This window comes from Haliaeetus albicilla, chromosome 3, assembly GCF_947461875.1.
Source record: "Haliaeetus albicilla chromosome 3, bHalAlb1.1, whole genome shotgun sequence".
Classification (NCBI taxonomy): Eukaryota; Metazoa; Chordata; class Aves; order Accipitriformes; family Accipitridae; genus Haliaeetus; species Haliaeetus albicilla.
In genome coordinates this window covers 57,479,574-57,502,730 of record NC_091485.1, presented here as the reverse complement: position 1 = coordinate 57,502,730, position 23,157 = coordinate 57,479,574, and the positions used below count along the sequence as shown (strand labels likewise).

General features: G+C 39.6%; 1 protein-coding gene across 1 annotated transcript in view; it reads left to right on the top strand.

The window, feature by feature from the left end:
• RSPO2 (R-spondin 2) overlaps nucleotides 1-9,547 on the top strand; it is a 110,711-nt gene extending 101,164 nt beyond the window's left edge. Inside the window, exon 5 of the mRNA XM_069779904.1 lies at nucleotides 7,414-9,547. Coding sequence (XP_069636005.1) covers nucleotides 7,414-7,523 — 110 coding nt within the window. The 3' untranslated portion in view covers nucleotides 7,524-9,547. The remainder of the gene's footprint in view (nucleotides 1-7,413) is intronic.
• Nucleotides 9,548-23,157: the final 13,610 nt, after the last annotated feature.

The following is a 23,157-nucleotide window of genomic DNA, read 5'->3' as shown; positions in this document are numbered from 1 at the left end:
ACTGTATACGTTGGAAAACTGCACTGTGGTAAATGGATTGCATATCAGCAATGTAAGATGACTCTTTTCCCAGTGAATTTGCCCTAAAGTTGAGGAAAAAATCCACTGAACACTCAATAGGCTGTGACACGTAAATTCCATTCTTTGTGGAGGAATCAGTATTTCTTAAACAGATGACAATGTCTGATGATACTCAGTATTGTCCAGAAGGAAAGAACATCAGATTTTAGTATTGCTTAGTTAGTTTGTGTTAAGGCCAGATGAAAAGTAGATATGTACTTTGGGAGAAAAAGAGTACTTTGCTTGGCTTATTCTTGCCCTAAATAGTAAAACTTCTCATTTCTTAGTGGATGTGTCAAAACAAAAAAAGCTAGTGGGATTAAGATACAGAAACTTGGGATAAGATAAACTAAGATTTCTTTTAGTTGAGGAATTATTCTTTTATTCTTTTAAATTAGCTTTCATCTAGTAGCTGATGCCCAGTGTGTACAAACACCAAGTATATGCAATGTTAAGTGTTGGTTAGGGTGTAATAATTTACCAAAGTTGTGAAATTATTAAGTTGAAAAGAAAATATCAGGATTCTGGCTCTCAGGGACTGAATAAGATATCATGCAAGTTAGCTCTGGACTACCAGTGCTTTTGTAATGATTTGTGTAGAAATTACAAGGTTTACTCAAGACAGAAATTTCCCTGATTTTCATCAGGAAAGCTGACATCAAATAGACAAGAATGTGTGAAAAGCATCAAACTGTGCATTTACATAAAGGACCTCATTTTCTTAGTCTATTATTCATTTCAATAGGCCAGGAATACATACTATTTATACCATTAGCTATTAGTATTGCACCAAAAAGTGCAAAACAAGACCAGTAAGCTTGCAAACTCAAGCACTTCAAAGCTGACGAAGTGCCTTCATTTGCTCCTTCTTTGTAGCAGTTGTGATAAAGTCTATGATTATGGTATGGTCTTTTTCTATTTTTATTCAGTATTTGTTCTAAGACCTCATTTGCTCAACATTATTCAACCCTTTCAAATGAAGAAAGAATGATAAAATCATTCATTACATTTCTATGGTGTCCCTTGTTACCATGTTTCAGTGCTTTAGAAACACTAATTAACCCACCTTTACAAATTCTGGTATTTTTGGATTTGAAATGGTGTTGTGGGCAGCTGATGTACTCTATGTGATCATACCATCCCTTCTGTTGTCTTCAGAGGCAAATATGTGTTCGCAGGATTTCTTCAAATGATATTAGAAATTCACCGAGGAAGACAAGGAACTGGTTTCTGACACTTGACCCTTTCTGTCCCATCTCCTCAACCTTCTTACTTCTTTTCCAGTGTCACCATCCAAGTCCCGATGTCTTTCACTCTCTGTCCAAAAAGGCTATTTTACTTTGGCTGATTTCCCCCAAGTCATATTCTTCCTGTAGCACATATTGAGCACAGCCAATTTCAGCCTGAATTTGATGATGTTAAAAAAAACCAACAGCAAACTGGCTTAGGAAACCTGTCATGAATTCAGTAGCAGGTGACATTGGTAGAGATGCCCACGATGTGCAGTTTGCTAAGTTATTAAAGCTCTTTGCATCCTTTTACCGTGGGCCACTTGTCAGCATTGGTTTGTAAATCGTGCTTTGGGAAGAGGTTGACTTTGTAGCAGTGGGGAAATTTTTTCTTTCATTGAGTGTGTGTTTATAAGATTTCTTAACAATTTGTGCATTTCTCTGGCAGTTTCAGTATCCAAAATTTTTAACCCGACTGAAAGCCCCAGGAAATAAATTACCTCTGGGGAATAATTTCTGGACCGAATCCTTTGTTTGCTTGGTGGTTGGATTTCTGCAGTCGCTGTTTATGTGTAGTTTGATGTGCGGTGCAAATGGGGAGTAAATGATGAGGCATCTGCTGGTCTGTGTAGGACAGAAGTTGTCCTGCCAGAGAGGGCTCCTCCAGAAGCTTACATCTGTCATCTTTCTCTTGTGTTGATCTGACTGTTTAATCATCGAGTACCTCTATCAGCTTTCCATTGCTGTCATTAGTTCCCTGGTGCCTGCCATCCTTCAGTGACACGACTTGAGTGTAATAACTTTTCTAGCTTACCACGCAGATGAGATGCTGCCACGCATGGGGTCTATGATGGAACTGCAGCAGTAGAATGATGTACAGGTGTGCAACATTTACCTCCTAAAAGGACAAATGAAAGGGAAGAAAAGATTAAAAGATGTATTTAGCAAGGTCTGCTGGTATCCCAGGACACCATTGTGCCTTTGCTGCTAGCAGTGAAAGTTCTGTGTACAAAAATCCAGGGAAGCAGGCAGACACCTCTAAATCCCATTACTCAATAATCATCAATAGAAGAGAAAAATGTTTTAAAGAAAGAAGAGAGTATTAAACATTCTGATATCTCTAAAAGAATAATTTGCATGTGAGAACACTGAAAATTTGTGAGGGAATTGCACTATGAAATAAAGCTTCAGATAGTTGTTGTTTTTTTTTCTTTTATTAAATGTTTTAAATTTACATCCTTGCTGCCCTCGTGTGGATATGTACTGTGTGTCCTCCGTCTGTTGAAACTAGCAATGGACAGATTTTGTTAGAAGAGCAGTACATACAACAGTATTTACACAGCAGATGAAGGACAGTTCAGATACTGAACTGATGCTGTCTGTCGGAGCCAAGGATCTTGAGCAAAGTGGCTCAGAGTGTCTGTGAATACATTTGCTGCATTTTAGTTCTGGAGAACCAGGAGTGCCCTGACTGTTAGGAATCTGCTGCCCAAACTCTGCGTGGAGAAAGCTGCCTTTGCAGCTGACAGAAAGTGATGAAGTCTCATTCTGAACCAGCTAGTGTGTATCCTGAATTGACCAGGTGGGTCCATCCAGAAGGAACATGCAGTATTTCCAAACACCTTTCAGCTCAAGGTATGAGACAAACCAGAGTACTGACCACAAGTCTCTAATATACCAGCATGCAGCAGCTGTAGGAGCAACACTGGTAAAATGATACAAAAAAAAGGAGGAAAAATAATCCAGCAGGAGCCAAGTTAAATAATTATTTTTGTAGCTGTCACTTGCTGGTGTACAGACAATTGCTGTGTATATTAGCATAATTAATGTTTTTTTCAGGAATTCATGTTGGAATTGCATTATTACCCATATGTTATTGTACCATTACCTATATGTTATCATACCATTAGAAGCTGTGGTACATTCTTAGCCAACAATAATGTTTCATTGCATAGCGTATTAGTTGCCCATCTATCTACCAGAACCAAGTGGTCCAAACAAAAGTTTAATGAATAATACTGTAAAGATACCAACCGATGGGATAAGTTACTTTTAGAAAATTAGGACTTACTCGTTGCTAATTTATAAAGCAAATAGCAAAACTGAATTTTATAACATTACAATAAAGGGTTTGAATGAATGGCTTTGGCAATCTTGCTTCTGTAAAATAACTTGTGGAGAAATATGAGATACAGAATCATAGATAAGCTTTTAAGGCTTTTATTTGCTAGATAATTGAACACCGGGTCTAGCCAAGTTTCAGATCTTTCTTAGGTGCTATACATTTCAGTATATACATACGACTTCTTTATAGAGTATTAAACAAATTCTCTAAATTATGTTCAGAGCTGACTCTGATAATAAAAATTGAGGAGCCCTTTAGACAGTCAGAGATAAAAAGTGTGTTTCAAAGAAAAGTTAGTTAGTATGCTTGGGAAAATGCAATCAAAATAAAAACAGGAGTACAGTAACCTGAACAGTGCTCAGATATCCTGCTCTTTGCATGGACTATTTATGTTTGCTCCCATTGCTGTTAACACCAAAGGCTTTCAAAAACAGATTGTCTGCAGGCCTAAAATAAAGACGGAAGATGAGACCTGAGGTGGAGGCCTGTGGCTTGGAAAGGAGAAGCGAGGCGCCTGGCTATCTGCCAGATGACAAGCAGGCGAGTTGTCACTCGGAAGGATGTAAGGTCGCTTAAAGAGTGGTGCTGGCTGCGGATCCCAGGTGGCTGCGCTGGACGATTTGCTCACTTGGGTGCTGTTTCTGAGCAGGAGGTGTTTATAGGCTAGGTGGATCAGACTTAATATCTCAGATATCGTCACTTTCTGTCCTGTGCAGTAATACTATAACCTGTTATTGATAGCGGTAAAACCCCTCTAGAGAGGCAGAGTCCTTTTGCTTTCCCTCCTTCTTTGCTTCAGCCAGGGATTGCCTTCTGTGTGCAACAGCAAGTTCTGGGCTCTAATACACCGCGGCTAAAAGCCCACTCCTTTTCAACTGCCCCAGCAAAGCCGCGCACAGCAGAGCCCTGCTGCTTCCTATGGAGAGGTGGCTGGGGGTCCGGGCTCTTGCTCTCGGGAGCAGCGAGCATGGCAAGGCATGGGGGGCCATGCAAGGCTCCCTGCGGACGAGGTTCTCCACACCCGCCCCATGGCACAGGGCGGAGGGAGCCGCTGCCGTCCCAGCCCTGGGGGAGCATCCTCCCTGGGCCGTCTTTGCCCCACTGCCCTCCAGTTGGGGAACTGGGAGTTTGGCTCCCAGATCCTCTTTGAGGATTTACTTTCCGTATCATAAACATCATGTTCTTCAAAAGACATCTGTAGCAAGATACTCAGAAGTTACTTCTGTTCACTGTGCTTCTGCTGACAAAATAAGCGCTGTAATTGAAATCTGAATTTAATAAAAGTTCTCACGCGTGGGGACTTCAGCAGCATACTTTGTTTGAACTCTCTAGTCTTTATAGTCACTTTTTTCTTGCTAATCTCTGTTGCATTCTAGTAACAATATGGGAACCGATGGTTAGCCCAGAAATACCTTTTATATTCAGTTTTCTGGTTAAAATGACAGTTGGAATTTGGGACTCTTAGCATCACCAGCCATCTGGTTTTTCTCTGTGTGGTTTAATATTGTCCTGAAAATAATGAAACTTATTCTGTACAACAGGGCACGTGGAAATATAGTGAGCAGCCAAAGAGTTCACTAACAGGAGAACAAATTATCAGGTATCAACACCTCAGTGGTACTGCCTCCACATGAGTTGCTATTCCATGGCACATGTAAAAGAAGGTAATTTACTTTTGGTGTGCCTTGGGGCAAAAGCAAGTATGGGGATGATTGCTGCAGAGCAGCAGAAGCACTGTAATGTGTTTGTTGCACAATGACATGTCAAGTCACTGAAATTTACTCCAGTTCCTTTCTATTTTAAGGATATTGTATGAGGAGCGTGCTGGCAATTTGATTAGACGCTTGTGTTACAGGAGCTATTATGTAAGGCTTCGACAAAGATACCAAGTGGGTTGTGTGTCATTTTACCTGTGCATCTCAGAGTTTTCAGAGGAAAAATAATAGGATCTTTCACTACCTTAAACTTACAGTAAACATTTACTCTGGTTCTCTGGAGGAGGTTGTAGAGAAAACTAGATGAGTCACTCACTAGAGTTTATATTTCTTTTACTAATTGGTATGTACAGTGAAAAAGCTCAGAAAGTAAGATCACTGAGCAAACAGGATAGCAAAACTCCAGCAAAGCTCTAATTGATTCTGCTGGTGTTCTAAGAATCAATTGACCAGCAGCATTGGTCACTCGTTTCAAATTGTTTCCCCTCATCTACTTCCTTCCTTAAAAATATTTTGAAGATTTGGGTTAAAAAAGTTAGAATATTTAAGGTGCAAGTCAGAACACAGTGTTGAACTATACATTCATCCCAGTTCTGATGCCTTACTATATACCAACTAGTAGAATCATGTAATAAAATTTTGATATGGAAATTTCTGTAATTCAAACCATCTTGTAATGCCACTTTGTGTCAAGTATTCCTTCTGTCTGACCTCATTAGGTGTGCCAAGTCATTAGATACAGTGTTACTAAAGAGTTTTAACTTAAAAGCTGCTTTGATTAATGATTGGCTGGACTGAGGTTTTACTGTGTAGGATTAACTAGATTTAAAAATGGCAAAATGCCATTTTTGCATTAATGCCAGACGTTAATGAGAAGCAGAAGTAAACTCCAAGGACCCTTCTGATTTTAATATGGACTAAACTCATGTGCTCATTACCTTAATGTCCTGTCCTATTTTATAAACAAGTATTCCAGTAATTCCAAGAGAATAGTAGCCTAGACAGCATATTAAAAATATGTAATCTGAAGTATATAACCCTATATTTTTAATGAATCATAAATTTTTATAATTTTAGAATCAGATTTGTTCAGTGTTATTATCAAATAGGGAAAAATGCTTCATACTGGTTTGGGCCTTTTTAACTAAGAAACAATAAGGAAGTAAGGCACAGCCAGACTGGCAAACATTTCTCCCAACTAATAATGTACTGACAATGTAGATGAGAAATGCATTTTCACATTTTTATGTTGTCTGCTACTTGAATTTCCTTTTACTGTTTTCTTAAGTTCGTTTAGTTCTCCTGAAAGTTTACGAAGTTGGCACTTCTAGAGATTAATAACCTTAATTTATTACCGTTGATCATGTATTTCAATATATGATACTGCCAAGAAAACCCAGACTGTTCTCACTCCAGACAGCATTCAGTCATCTCCTTAAATCCTACTAGACTTGATAGGGTTTAAGCATATACTTAAAAGGTAATACATTACTGAATGAGGGCCTTTGTATCTAGAATTTTTTCAGGCCATGGTGTCTTTGCTGAGATAATCAAAGGGCACTGATTTATTCTTAGAGCTGAACACGAAAAACTTTCCCATCGCCGGAGCCTGAGAATTTTTTTCCTGCATTGATCCCGATTTCCCAATTTTGGTTATTTTCCAGTGAACTTCCAGTAGTAAGAAGTGTGTAATGAAATTTTTGTTTCTGCATAGTAATATGCTGTGAGAATTAAGCACAGTGTGCTAATAAGCAATAACAACAGTTCTTTGCAGAGGCGACACTGTTTCTGCCAAAGCATGTAGGATGACATCCAACCAAATACTTGGGCTGTAATGCCTAATTTCTCATTGAAATCACGGATGTATTGGACTTGACATAAATAGGATTACTCATTCACGCAAATTTACGTAAGGGTCCAAGGCACGTATCCAGCTTTCAGTGAGTTAGGAGTCTACGTACTTGTTTGGCTCAGGGCCCCAGGCACTTGCATAACGTTGCTTGTATGAGTTACCCCGCTGAAGTGAGACCTACATCAACGTGGTTACTCACACCAGCAAAATTGTGCCTGTGGACAAGTGATGACAGTCAGGGATCCTGCTTCCTCCTGTATCGCATTGAGAACTTCTGTTCTCACTGATGATCGAAGCTCACTAACCAGCATTACCTTTGCAGTCCCCATCGATAATTTCCGTGCCACTGAGTTTTTCAGCTACAGTCTAATACCACTTCTGTATTCTTTACTTAGTTGACTCATTGATATTATTTGTTTTTCCTTTTTTTAGGGAGAAGGCCAACAAAAACAAAGGACAAGAAAAAGAAGAAGAAGAATTTGATGGAAAGGGCTCAGAAGCAGCACAGCATCTTTTTAGCGACAGATAAAACAAGCCAGTAAAGACTTGATTTTCTTTAATATATTTTTTGCGAAGTGCACAAAAGCTGCTATATGCTCCTGCCCATGGATGCACTACAATTCAGCTGCTTTGACAGTATTGGTGGCAAATAACTTGTGAAAAAAAAGCCCACAAGCTTGTTTGTTTTATTTATATATTTTTTTATTTTATTTTTTTCCTCTCATTTTTGACCTGAAGACTTCAAGGTCAGGAGTGCACTGAGTTGAATCAGTGAAAGTGGTGCTGAAGTATGTCAAAGATTTGTCCTGAGTGCCTGGTCAACATGTTGACACGGAAGGGAAGCAGGAAAGAAACCTATGTATCACCATTAGGCGGACTTGTGCATATTTAAATAAAAAAAAAAAGGAAGTCTTGGAGGTGTAGGTACTATTGCATTTATGGCCTTTGTTTCCTATATTTGTACATTTCAAGAGTAAATGGATATGACTTACCTACATAGCATTAATGTACATTGTTCTCAGCACCTGCTACATTGAAACAGTTGTGTAATAAAACTGCTTTAAGATAATATACCACAGGAATTACTGCTTAGACTTACAGAAGCACAACAGACCCTATGTGTACATATTAATCTGTCTACATATAAATGAACATATTTACTGTACATCTATGCATTTTTATGTATAATACTTTATACATGTTTAAAGTTATGTCCTGTTGGTTCTAGTAATATACTTTAAAATAACCCAGTAAATGTTTACTTTTTACTATGTTTTAAGTATCTTCTCGTATTTCTCAATAGTTACAAACTGGATTTTTTTTCTCATTTGTAAAGCACATTCAGATGACTAAACTACCTTGTACTGACACTCGCAATGGAGTGTCAGCTCTGAAGTATACTTGCCAGAGTAGTAAACCACAAATCTTTTCTGCTATTCTGTACTACTATCTCAGCCCCAGTGTATTTGTCTCAGAAAAAAGAAGTGTAACTTTTTTAAGAAGAGGCACGATGATAGGTTTTTTTGAGTGTCAGGAGAGAAATGACATGGGAAGTTCTTGGTATCTAAGATTGTATGTGTAGTTTTTTTCAAATATAATCCACAGTGTTTAATTTCTGTTAGTCCTGGTCCAGTCAGATACAGCAAACAAATACCTGAATAGGGGAGAGATAAAAGAAAAAGCTATGTGAGTTCAGTCATTCAAAAGTATAGCAAACACCAGTGTCCTGGTGTTGCCAGTTATTTGTGGAAGTTTAGCAAATTTAATCTGCATCTGGTGTTTGTTTTGGGTGTTTTTTGGGGAGGGGTGGAGAGAATTTTCTGTGTAGGAAGTTAAAATGGCTCGGGATGTGTAATTTGGTAATCCAGCATTATTGGGCTTGCATTCAAGGAGATTTTTTTAATATCTGCTGGGAAAAGCCCATGCTAAAATGGCTGTCATTTATGCTGTCACTTAGAGAAGTTATTCCAGATCTAGGACTAAAAATTGCATAGGACCTACCCAAAGCAAGGAAAAGGTAAAACAGACCCCAGACCCGTGCAGAACTCTTTTTGACATATACTTTAGAAAAATCCCACAAATCTCAGTTTTAGTTTTATGGGTTATATGCTTTACAAATAAACTAGGGGAAAAAAGCATCTGTAAGCACAAATATATACATATTTAGCTAGGACAAGTGTTGCTACAAAAATGTGCGGTAGTTAGGCACATATGAATGTTCCATGAAACCGCTTGTGGACTTCCAGTTAACCATGATGTTTTCACCATCTTTCATTTAGAATATGTTCATATTTACCTAGAACATAATAATGTTAAGGACAGTAAGATTGTTCTGATCCTGGGCTGCTATTTTGGACATCAAATGCTCACTTAAAAAAAAAAAAAAAAAAAAAGACAATAAGAACTGTAGCTGCCTGTTTGCTTACTGGTTATCAAATTTGGCTGTAAGTGCAGTGAAAGCCCTTATACAATCCTTCTAGTAGTGGTTACAAATATTGTATTAGGCATGTCATGGAAAGAATGCTACAAAATACAATAAAATGATGTCACAAGCTTCTGAGTAAAATATTTTTGGTCCTTTTTAATTCAAAGAATGTGTTCCTTTGGAATGGCATACACATAGAAGAATTGGAGAAGGTGTGTGGATGCAGATTTTCTCCTATTGGAGTGGAAAATTTGAGGGTTTTCCAAACAACTATTTTGTTGACACTCAACAACACGTTTAAAAAGGCTTTGTACATTAGATATACATTGATTTCTCTTGTCCCAGTCACCTTCATATTCAGAGTTTCCTTGAGAGCGTAAATGCAAGAAAGTAATCTCTAAGTAGAAGTGGCCTCATGTAGTTTCTTCTTTGTCCTAGACATCTGTTTTTATCTTGACTTTGCATGGTGGATCCTATCAATGTATTCATAGCACTGGGGTTTTTGTAGGATCATACTTCTCCTGAGGTTAGAAAGGACCATTCCTTGGACATTAGGACAAGGTTCTTCACTGAGAGGGTGGTTGGTCACTGGAACAGGCTGCCCAGGGAAATGGTCACAGCACCAAGCCTGTCAGAGTTCAAGGAGCGTCTGGATAATGCTCCTAGTCATATGGTTTAGTTTTATGTGGTCCTGTGAGAAGCAGGGAGTTGGACTTGATGATCTTTATGGGTCCCTTCCAACTTGAGACATTCTATGATTCTATGACCTTGAGAGATCATCAAGTCCCACTCTCTGCTTGAAACAGGGATAACCTTGAAATTATATCAAATGTGCCTGAGGTGGAGGATTTAACAGCCTCTCTAGTCTGTGTTGCCACGTTTGACGACCTTCACAGGGAATTTTTGTTGCTGTGATTTGTGTACATTGCCCCTTGTCTTTTTGCTGTGCACCTCTGAGAAGAGTTGAGCTCAGTCTTCTCTGTAAGCCCTGATCAGGTAGCTGAAGGCTGCTGCTAGATTTCCCTTTAGCCTCCTCTTCTCCAGGTGAAACACCCACAGTGTCTTTGGCCCCTCCTTGGATGTTTTGTGCTCCAGCCCCCTATTTTAGTGACCCTCCGGTGGACTTACTCCATTCCTCTCTCATACAGAGTATCCCAAACCAGGCACAGTACCCCAGTGGTGGCCTCCTGAGTGCTGAGTAGAGGAGGTCCAGCCTCTCCTGGACTACTCCGTTTTGGGATTCCAGAGGTGATCCTCACAACAGTAGCTTTCATACTTCTGCTGGGATGCTTCAAGAACTGGGGACAGCTCTGGGAGAGGACTGGTTTATGCTACTGCATCAAGATGTTCAAACAGATACTATTTCTTGGTAAAGTGAAGAAGATCAGGCTGTCAAAGCTGGATATCATGAAAATAGCCTATGCCCACTATGCCTCTTATTTCCATTAAATTTGATCAGAAGCAGGCTTGTAAAGGTTGTCTTTTCTGGTAGGCAACTGACCAGGTACAAATGCCACCTTTTTCCCCTTTCAGAGCTGTCATTACTTTTTGACTCTTCAAAGAGTGGAAGAATTCAGAGCAGCGGAGCTTCTGTGTTCACGAGGTTTTTATGCACCAAGTTTAATGACTAGCTATTGGAAATTTGTTTAAAACTAGGAAAGATTCAAGTTAGTAGGATAAAGAACTTTCCATGCTGTAATCATTGGTAAAAAGAAGTGTTACATTGCTATGATCTGCAAGAAGTTCTTTTTTGAAAGCATAAATTCCTTTATATCGTATTCACTTGTCCCAGAAGAGACAATTGCATAGCCCCACTCTGCATTTAGGATCTCTCTGTCCTCAGTGTGCCTTACCTTATCCTGACCTCCTAGCATCTGTCTCTTTAAATTAAAAAAAAAGCAAACCCAAACCCTAAAAAAAACAGGTGAAAGCTTAAAGCAATTATTTTGTGGGTGACTGGTCTTTACTGCATCTCAGCTGTTCCTGCTAGTGAGCAATTATTGTTACATGTCTCTTTTCTTATTCCTGGGGGGGGAAAAATGTTGCATTCCACATTATGGCAATGCAAACCTTCCATATTACAAATGTCAGTATTAGGAAATTGTTCTCCTCTTACGCCTATATGCCTAACATAAAGATATCTATGAAAGAAAAGTGAACACTTGTAGAACTTATATGATGTGTCTCCCTTTATCAGTATGAGTTTTTATTACAGAAAATTGCAGAGCAGAAAAATATATGAAGCAGATTTTCATTTGAGTTAGCTAAAAATAAAGCAAAAATCTATTAAATGCCATCTTAACTTTATTTTTTCTTTTTTTTAATGAAAAAAAGAAATGTTGGTAAAATCTTGATTGAAAGTTTATAAATTGAGAAGACTTTTCCAGACAGATTAAGATCAAAGTTAGTGCTTCAACTGTGTTATGTTGCTGAACTAGAATATAGAATAAAAATAACTGGATACTACCAGCACAAATGCCATGCTTTTTTAAGTGGGTGATGCTACTGAAGACTGATGCTACCACCTACCAGAGGGAATGAGAGCCTTTTGAATTCAAACTGCACATCTCTTTCCCTTCACCAGCAAAATATACTCGTCTCTTGACACTAGTTCACTTTCCCTTCCGACGGTGTAAGCCAGCATAAATTCCAGTAAACTTTAGACTGATGTTATTTTGGACTGACACCAACAAGAACAAAATGTACCCTTCTGAAAGTGTAACTCACAAACCACTGTCAGCTTTTTGTTTCGTTCTTTACCGAAAGCTCTGCACGGAACCTGGCATCATTTCTTTCATGAGAAGCCTCTGTCCAGGAGTGAGGAAAGGGCATTAACTTTAGGAAGTATTAGAGCAGCCTGATGTACAGGATGCCTGAGAGAAGGGCAGGCCACTGTTTGAAGTGCAGTTCCTCTCGGGAGTGAAAAATGCTATAAGGCAAGTATGACTAGAAAGAGCATCCTAAGTGAGCCCAGCCTTTAGCCCATTGTCTAACTCTTCTAGACTTCAACTGATATTTTTTAATGCATACTAGCTCTGTTTATGTCTAATGAACATATGTCCTCAAGCTCAGTGAAGTTGGACCCTTACTTAAACTGGCCAGTAGTGTGTCTGTGGTCAAGCCCGCTGTGAAAGAGCTGCCCAGCCTCCTTGTTTTCAAATTGTGTCTTCAGTAACGCTCATGTAATCTTGTTGATTTTAATTGGGCAATACCAATGAAACTAACTAATAGTTCATAGACCACAAATGAATAAACACTGAAAATGAGGCTGTTTCTTTTTTTGCCAGTCACTTTTCAAAACAGAAATTTAGCTCAAGAGAGCAAACAGTGGCAGATAGAGAATATATCTTGGCTTGCAGCTATGCCTTAGCTTCCCTGTCAGACTTTAAGGGGGCTTTATGGGAAAGACAAGACTTGTGGAGGTTTTTTTTCCCCTGAAGTCTTCTTTTTATCAGAAACTTTGGTGAGAGGTTATGTTTGCTTTCTCCTTCTGGGTGGACTTGGAGGTATGGGTTGCCATCTACAGAAGCTAAGGCCCTCAACTGCCGGGGAGCTCCTGATCTTTGCTCTGGAATTGTTTTAGTCTTTTATTTAGTTGCTGTCTAGTGATACATAACACAAAAAAATCTCAGGATGTGGAGTGCAGCCACACGATTTCTCTGTCAGTTTGGTACTCCTCTTTTGGCCTCGTGTTTCTTGTTATGCTGTGGCCTGTCTTCAGCAGGAGCAGTGAAGAGCCCTTCTACCACAAATGTCTTCTAGTCTGCTTATTCTCTTGGCTAGGGCATGTGGATTCAAACTCTAAGGCTGATCCTAGTAATTTATTTTGTGATCAGGTATTTTCTCTCTAGAGAGTTAAAGAGAAATTCATGGGCTAGAAGTCTTTAAACAGACGATGAGAGGAATAGGCAAGTATGTATCCTCTCACATCCATAATCTAAAACAGGAATAGGTAAGTATATAGGCAAGTATAATGTCCATCCCTGATCCAATGATTGCAGATGCTGAGGGAGTATGAGATGAATGGACTGCAGATAATGGCTCACGGGCTCACCTTACACAGTATTGCCAATTGCCACTGCTGGAGGCAGAATATTGAACTATTGATTTGACTTGTTACAGCCTCTTTTTAGGTTTTTATATGAAAGCATATAGTGTCTGTTGCTTTACTAAGACAGTTTAGATGATAACAGTTTTTCTGCCTTTTTTCCCCCCCTTCATCATGCACCCATCATGAATTTGTAAATTCAAATCAGTTCAATGCCAGTTCAGTGGGATTGTTCAAAATCAGTGCCTTTGATCGATTCTGTTGGGACAATTGATAAATACAGTGGGTGTCTTTGGCAGGGAAGGTACAAGGTTCTTAACACCTAACGGTATATTTGACTTTGAACTAAAACCATGAAGAAATTTCCAGTTTATGACAAGGTGATAGTTCATAGATTTGCAACAATAAGGATGAATGTGGAAGAAACATTTTCAGTGTGTATTTTGTATGCAGTTATGAAAATGATGCATGAATGCTGAATAATAGTATTTTAAAAATCTGTACTGAGATGACCAAAATTGTATTTCTTCTGATCATAAATGAGCTGCAGTTCTGCAATGATGATTAGTTGAATGAGGCAATCATTCTTCATCCTTACTCTCATTTTGTTATTATTTTTCTTTCATGCAAACAGTGCAGCACAAGGATTTGGGGGTTTTGCCTGGTCTTTCTTCCCCTTCCCTCCTGCTCCCTGGTCCTCCCTATACCATAATTCAAGGAATTCCCGTGAGCTCTAAGCTGCAGATGCTTTGCAGTATGTAGCTGACTTGCAGATGTTTTGGCATGTATTTTTGAGTTACACAGCCAGCCACTCTGAAGAAAATCCAGATGTTATTCAGAGAGAGAAAGTAGGTAGCACGTGCGTTCTGGAGAAATATATTAATTCTTATGATTTCTCTGGTCAACTTAATTTTTTGAGGTGTGATGTAAGAAGAAAGGGCAGATGTATTATATGGGAAGCCTCCAAATCCATTTCTTAGAAAAGAGATCTTTCACCATACTGGCACTGAAGAACATTGGTGTGTTTTTAAGCAGAATGCTAGCATCACTGTGCTGAATACACAGAGGGGATGGAGAACTCGGCTGTACAACAGAACTTCCTGCCACAAATAATAACCTTATCATAAACCCAAATTACCTTTTCCCTAATAAAATGGCTAATTAACAGATATATAGATGAATGCTTCTTGAGCAAATACAGGTCATTTAAGGCTGGTGGACCCTTTGTTAACAATGAAGATGTGGTGTGTGTTTCAGCATGGCCTATTGTATCACCACGTGTTAAACCATGACAAAGGCATTATTTAAGACCAGTCCTGAAACCCAGCATATATTTCTTAAGATCCGGAGTAAGACTTGAAACCTAGAACAGGACAATTTTGATTCCTAAGCAGAATTTCTTCTGTGGAATATAACAGGTTATAGAACATAATTCCTAAAATGTGTGTTTTCTTCCATCATCTGAGTTAGTCTTAAAAAGAGCAAGCGATTCATTCTCTGCACATCAAGTTTCTGGTGGGAGTGCCTTCCTTCAGCCTGTTTTCAGCTGCCTAATTATTCCAGTGGCAAAATTGTCCACCAGCTTAGCCCATTTTGAATGCTACATTTGCCAAGCAGAAGTCACTTTCCTTTCCTGTAGAAAATTTTATGCCACTTCTGTCCTTTATAAATAATTTAAAGGTTTTGAGAGTAGATCATGGTCCAGAGTGCAGCAGTCCTGAGGCTGATCAACAGCAACGAGGTCTTTTGTGTACACAGTACGGTGTGTACTTTGTGCCTTCTTGGGAACTCGGCAAGGGTGGGTTGATTAGGCAGATTGAAATATCTGGAGAAACCTGTATAAGTGAGAGTCTAAATTTTACTGTGGTGGTGTTAGTTTTAATTAATTTCTTTCTCACTTACAAGTTATAGTCAATGCTAAGCACGTGTCCTTTGCTCTGTTGGTTATGTGCTATTCTAGTTCCCTTCTGTCGCACTAATCCTAAAGTCCTCTTATGCTGATTTTTGCTATCGTCTATTGTTTGTAAAAATGCTTTTTCTAAATATTCACTGAAGAAAAGAGTTGCACTGAAAGTTTTATTGATGAAAGATCTCACACAGGACCAAACTGTTTTGAACATGACACCCACACATTTTCCACAAGGCATCTGCTATGCAAATACACCTGGATCAGTAAATTGTAGTTTTAAAACTCTCAAAATTATACAGATGCTTCTGTAGGAAATGAAGAATACATGTCCAAGTGAATCTTAATAGAAAATCCACCTCAGTACATATACAATCTTAACTTGTTAGAGCTTGGCTTAGCCTGGCCTAGCCTATTAACAACACTTTTTCCATCCGTTGGACATAGAAACCCAGCTAAGTATGAGCTAAGCCGTTTGTAAGGGAGCATAGCTACCTGAAAGCAATACATGATACCTCTGCATGTATTTATTGTTCTGAAGGACTAGATGTGCATATGGCCAGAAAGAAGGGCAGTGCACAGCCAGTAACTAATTTTTAATTCTTGTATAAATGTGCCTGTACAGTTGAGGTGGTACTGCTGAGGACTGACTCACAAGCCTTCTGTCCTGGTTTCAGCTGGGATGTAGTTAACTGTCTTCCTAGTAGCTGGTACAGTGCTATGTTTTGAGTTCAGTATGTGAAGAATGTTGATAACACTGATGTTTTCAGTTGTTGCTCAGTAGTGTTTAGACTACAGTCAAGGATTTTTCAGCTTCTCATGCCCAGCCAGGGCACCTGACCCAAACTGGCCAACAGTGTATTCCATACCATGGGACGCCCCATCTAGTTTAGGAACTGGGAAGGGGGGGGCAGGGTTTTTTTTTCGCCGCTCGGGGACTGGCTGGGTGTCGGTCGGCGGGTGGTGAGCAATTGCCCTGCGCATCATTTGTACATTTCAATCCTTTTATTACTACTGTTGTCATTTTATTAGTGTTATCATTATCATTATTAGTCTCTTCTTTTCTGTTCTATTAAATCGTTCTTATCTCAACCCAGGAGTTTTACTTCTTTTCCTGATTTTCTCCCCCATCCCACTGGATGGGGGGGAGTGAGTGAGCGGCTGCGTGGTGCTTAGTTGCTGGCTGGGGTTAAACCACGACACTTCCTTAACTCAACTGCTGGCAGCCAGACACTTTAGAGCTCCCACCCGTCTTCTCCACAGACTGCCAGGGGTCATCATCACCAGCCTTTCTCCTCAGCTATGCTTGTTGAGAGCCATGCATATTCATCTACATTGAAAGAGATGGAAATGTATCTGTGTTTAGGAGTTTATAAATTACGGCAGCCCAGAAACAAGCATTCCACTGTGTAACATACTGCTATGTTGCATTAATCTTCAGAGTGGAGCTGAGACAGACTTCTAGGTGCAGGAGCTTCGTTAGATCTTGAAGCTGAATCTGTAGAATTTGCTGAGATGAAGCTATTGGACACCGCTATGTTCATCTTGCTTGTGAGCTCCCAGAAGGCCCATAGAGACTTCAGTCAACCACCATGAGTTTGAGCAGGCACAAATCTGTAAAAATACAGACTTGGCTGGTGTCTAAAATGTCATCCCATTTTTTTGAGAAAATTCATATCGGTATTCAGTCAGATGCAGATAAAGACAAAACCAAACACATTCCAAAAATTTTCTGCCCAAGCTGAAGAACAGTATAATCTTAAGCTAGCAAGAATCCTACCCTTAAACTTTTCAGAAGTTAAGATCAGATGTGATCAGAGGCACAGGCTCACAAATGCTATTTGTCAGTGAAGTCTATCCATGGGTAGACAGATACTATTCAGCTTCAGACCTTCAAAGCAAAGTATGCCTAAAATGTGTGTTGTACTCACATCTTTAATAACTGTTTAATAGTGGCAGAAATAAAGACAGACGTGATATTGTACATATATTGAACTAAAAAATGGCAGTTGCACAGGACACTGAGATCTTAAGAGGAAGGGAGGCCATCTCACAGGCTATGACCAGCTGTTATCTGTACAGTTGTTCAAACTATGTGCCATATGGGATAGCATATGACATCTTTAGATAAGTAGTTGAAGATCTGACACATGGATGAATCTGGGCAATATTTTCCTTGTAAATGGGAACACAAAAATACTATTTAATTTTTAAAAGCTGGCCTTGTAGATGAGATATTCTTTACCTCTTTCCATTCAGTGTGTTTAGATAACCTGTTGCCTTCTGGGGGAATAAATCCTTTTTCTGGTCTTCATGAAAAAGTATAACTGCAAAGGCAGTTTTTAATCAGTGGGGGACAGCAACAACTGAAAATCTAGTATAAGCTTAATAAGCCCTCAAGCTTCTGAAAATGCCCTCATTTCTTCCAAGAGTATTATTTTAACCAATCCTGGTATCTCTGGATCATGGGAGAGATAGAAAGCACGTGTGCAAATACCAACTTCTCAACAGCATGGGAAGCCATTGGCTTGGACCCAATGTCTTGCATTTTCAATGCCAGTTCAATGCCAGTTATGCAAATTGCTATTTAGAAGACTGTAAGCTTCATAATTTTGACTTAGCTTTTTAAAGTAAATGCCAGGCCTTTAATTTTTGCTCTTTTTTTTGAGAAAAAAGGAGAAAATATTATTTCTACCATGAGGTTTTTATTTCAGTAAATGAGTCAAAGGAAGATGATTACAAATTGCTAACCAGAATTGAGGTACGATTGGTATCTGTCAATTGGCAAAACTACTTTCTAAATAAAAGAACTAAACTTAAACATCTACTTTATATACAAATTACAAGTTCAGAGGATTCTTTTGATGAGAAATATTTGATAGTGTGAAACATAAGAGTACAACATAAATATCTGAGGTATTAGAAATTCAGTGCTATTTTCACAATACCTTGTCAAATGTGGCCATTTTATTTTTCAGCACACACTATTTTTTTCCAAATTTATATTTGGCATATAGGTATAAGCGTGCATAAGTTATGATTTTAAGTCACAGGGGGAGGCAGTGGTGACCAGCATGGGGAGACCATGGACAACTCTGTGATGGTCACAGCTGCTTCCAGCTGGCTCTGAAACAAGTGTTGTCAACAGCAGGAAAACCCATGCCTGATCAAAATGTCAGCTGAACCCAGACGTGCCCAGTGCTGCTGCTCAAAAATATTTTAGAAGGACATCGGCAACTGCTGGGGTCTGGAGATGCACACTTGGAGCAGGAGACGGTCCATGTTGAAGTGGGTATAGACACCTTGATGGGCCTGTGGGTGACGCACGCTAGTGCAGGTATCCCTCTGAGGGACTGCAGCTGTGGGTAACCGATGCCAGGGCAGGGGCATGCCTGAAGGGCTGTGGCTCACCATCTCACTGGATGGGTTTTGATGGATTTAGTGTAATCCATGGCAGAAAGAAGGAAAATAGAGACTGAAGATGGAGGAGGATAGGGGTTTATGTGAAGTTGGTTTTGTTTTTTTTTTAAATATGTGTGTTCTTTTTCTCAATACCAAAGTTGGTAAGCAGAGTTTTGTGTTTGTTGGCACTCCAGCAAAATTCCCCGAATCTAGACTGCTTTGCCCACAACAGTGCAGGTTGAAGTAGACTGGTAGAACTGATAGTGCTGAGGTCCCAATTTCATATGCAAAATTCTTCTTTGTGTATGTATTTGGTTTGCAATATTCCTAAAAACTATTTTTCAAGTTTGCTGAGTGCTTGTGGGAAATGCTGAAGGCAGTCTATTTAGAAAAATTAGTGCCCATCAGATGAAAAGTGATTTATAAACCTCTGGCTTGTGGTGTTGTGCCAGCCTGGGAGAGCTTTCAGAACTGGTCCTAAGGTGCGTGGTCTCTTGCTCAGGATCAAAGAAACAGAAATATATATCAAAAAGGCGGTAGCAGGAGAAAAAAGGCAGGTTGAGCTAATGCTGTGATGCTACAGAGAGAATCATGGCAGAATGTTTGTCATATTTCAAAGAAATTTAGCAGAACTGCAGTTTTAGTTTAAAAAGTCTCCATACCCTCAGATGTTTGGCATAAGAAATAGTGCCAAGCTGAGGGAATTGCTAACAACATTCAGGTTAGAGAAGTAATAAAAAGATCCTGAACAGATTAGAACTTTGGACAAGACAATCTGAAAAAAAACATAAAGCTACCTTTATAAGAAGGCAGTAAAAGAAATGAACTGTGTTGGATTTGTTGGCAGCTTAGCATTTATTTTGGTTCTTTGCTTCCTTGAAATTGTATCAGAGGTTGTGTGCAAATATTTCCAGGTAATTTACTGTCTAAAATGATGCATTTGGCAAGAGTGCTGCAGAAACCAATGAGTTGCAATCTCTGATTGGAAATGGAACAGCAGTATTTAAAATTAAAAAAAACCTAAAGTGCTTTTAATAAGGAACTCATTTAGTGGTTCCATTTCATTTTCTCATACTTTGTGTCAAGTGGTAGCCAGTAATATTTTTTGCAGACAGTAGTGGAGACCTAGAATAGAAACAGATGCTTCACTTCACAAAAATTGGTGTTCTCAAATGCTCCTGTGTTACAGGATCTCTGATGTTACCCTTCTGTCTCTTAGGTAAGAGTCAATTCAAATCCATTTAACCCATAAGCCTGGGTTTTTCAGGGGGCCTTGGCTGAACATGCCATACTTGAGGCACATGCAACAGCAGAGCCAGTCCAAATCAGTGCTTCTGCAGCCCGTGAGCAGTCACTTGAACAGATGAGCTGACACTGCAGGTTTTGCTGGCTCAACAAGTAGGAATTACCGTAACTTGCCACAGCTGTGGGTATTGCAGTGTTAATCCTCTTCTCCAGGATAAGTCACTTGGGTGAGCACTGAGGCCACAGTGTTCAGCAAGGATTGCACAGAGCTGGCATTTTATTTAACAGTCTACATTAGAAAGCAGTTAGAGAGAGGTGTGTCGTTAGAGGGAATCGCATGAGGGAAAGTGGTTTTCCCATCAAGAAGATTTTCACGACTGGCTTTCTTCCTCAGCTCTGTGGGTGAGATTTTGCAAAAAACTGGGGCCTAAAGATTGATGTGGCTGCATCCCAAGCATTGTTCTCTAGCACTTTTCCAATTGCTTGCTTGACCTCTGTGTGTGGATCACTTTGACTAGATGTCATCATTCGGATTAAAAACTAGTTAAACGCCAGGAGTTTCTCTTCTTGATGCTAAGAAATAGTAACATCACACAACGAGTGGTGCAGCCATTCTCTTGGCTTCTGCTACTTCTGTTGGGAACTCTTCAGAGATCCTGTGCTTAGTGCCTTTGAGGGAGAGACTCATGTTCAACTCTAGCTGGAGAACTGTCAGAGAATGCCCATATCTACATGACACTTTCTTGTCATGCACTTGCAAGGAGAGAGGGCAGAGACAAAATTGTCCCCAGTGCTAAAACAAATGAAAGGATCACTGGCAGAAATACCTTCAGGAGAAAAAGCCAAAGCAAGACCTCTGGTCACGCTGCTGTCTGCCCACACAACGATAAAATGGAGTGCGTCCTTGCATGTCTGTGAAGAGGAAGTGGATGGTCATCAAAATGTCGTAGACAGTACTTTTCATCACTGAATCTCCACCTCTCTCCTCCATGAGATCTGGAGAGGATGAGACTTACCAAAGCAACCAGGTACATTTGAGCAGACTGCTGCTCAGGCACCAGTGCTGTGCACACTGTAAAGGAGGAGTTCAGCCGCTCTGGAATTGCTGCGGACGGAATCCTTCGTTCTGTTCACTTCTGCACAGGAGACACCAAGATTACCCTCTTCTGCATATCAGCTGCCTGCTATAATACTTAGCAAAGCTGAGATCCTGCTTTAGAATTAATGCCACATAGTCAAGCAGCTGCCAAGTCTGAAGAATTTAAAATTTTCAAAATCTTCAGTTTCTGCATGAAATCTTCAGTCATGGCTCATGTTTGTTGCCTTCATGCATTTTCCCTGACTTGCTGTCTGCTCATAAAATCCTCCTACCCCATGCTGTCCTTTAATTGAGGCTCTCTGCACAAAGCAAGTGGAAATACTCAGGCGTTGCACAACAAAACTGTTTATAATAGTGGAAGATACCAAGAATGTAACTAAAACAATAGGAAAGATGTATTAGCTCAAAGATGCATTAATAAATTTAATGTTAAATAAAGCTGAACCTTCAAGAGGTAAATATTTAAATCAAGCCACAGAGATGGCTCAAATTGTATAAAGCTTTGAGGACATATGGAGTATTTTGTTGAACAGAGTTCTGCAATGCAAATGCTAAAATTTGCATTAAACTTTATGCAGATTTCTTTGTATCATAAAACTGAAGAGAAGCCAAAGAAGATGTTTTGCTTTGTTGTGTAAATTGGAAGTCAAAGCAATGCTCAGAGGGCTCGACTGACTGTTGTTTACCCTCCATGCCTGTACTAAATGTTGCCAAGTGAATAGCAGCACTTCATTTCTTTCTAGTTTGTCCAGGCCTTTCTGGACAAGACCCTTGAAAGAAAAGCCACCCCAGAGGAGAAGAAGGAGGGCAACAGCATTCCAAAACTCTGAGCAGAAACATTTTTATCCTTGTTAGCATGAAAACTAAGAGCAGCCCAACACGTTCTTGGGCTTTTTATCTTTTCCCTTAGCAATTGCAGAACTACAGCCCATATGAAGAAGGGAACTGTCACCCAGAGAGAGGCTGACAAGTCTTCAAAGAAAACTGAAAAGGGAACAGAAGCTTCAGCTCCATCCCTGCAGAAGGCCACTGACTGTCCAGGGACTTCAGTGGAGCATGTGACTGGAGAGGGGCAAGATGCAGATGGTGCAGCAGCAAAGAGCTGTGCTGGAGGCCCTTCTGTTACAAAAATGTCAAATACCGCCTCCAAGAAATGTGGAAAATGATTCTTTTTTAATAACTGTCCTTGCTGCAACAATCTCCTCTATTTCCTTCAGAGAGATGGAGAAGGGGACTGCTTTGAGCACATCACCTCCTAGGATTTTCTGAACACCCCTTCATCTGGCTGTGCCTCAGTTCCTCTGATCTTAATTTCTACCATAACTTTGTTTAATTATCACTCTTTTGTTTCAAAGGTAGTATGTTGCCTGCTGGTTTTGTATTAATGCAATAGTATTCCATTGCTGAAAGAGTTGTTTGAAAAGTTTAGTATTTTACTATTATTTTCCATTTTGAGCAAGCAGATTTCCATACAGTGTGTTCCTTATGCACAGCCACCTCTGCTTAGGTAGGAATAAAAAACACTCAGTGTTTCTGATTGCCTGGGATTTCTTCTTCCTTAATCTCAAGCCCTGTGAAAAATACTGCTGTATCCATCTACCATACAAGGCTCTTAATTAGAAACATATTATCTTTTAATAAGATATTATCATCTACCCATTAATAGCTCCGCTGTTTTTCTATTGCACAAAAGGAGAAAATGTTCTACTGCCTTGCCTAAATTTTCGGTGGAAAGCTTCATAAACTGGGTATTACGGAGCAGGAACTATGCTGTGCTGATATTTATGGTCCTCATAACAGTAAACTTAGATTTTGCCAACAGTGTACATTGGGCAAGGGGGCAAGATAATACCATCAGGCACTCAGGTGCACCATCAGACACTGTGCATGTTAGCATATATGACTAGTCAACTCGGTTGTTGTTACCTCCTAGTGAGGGACATTTTGGACAGGGCTCCTCCTCTTATCTACCTGTCACATGATTTTATTCATGCATAGATGGAAGATGCAGCAATAAACTGTCTTCTGCATGTTGTGATTCATGCACTTGT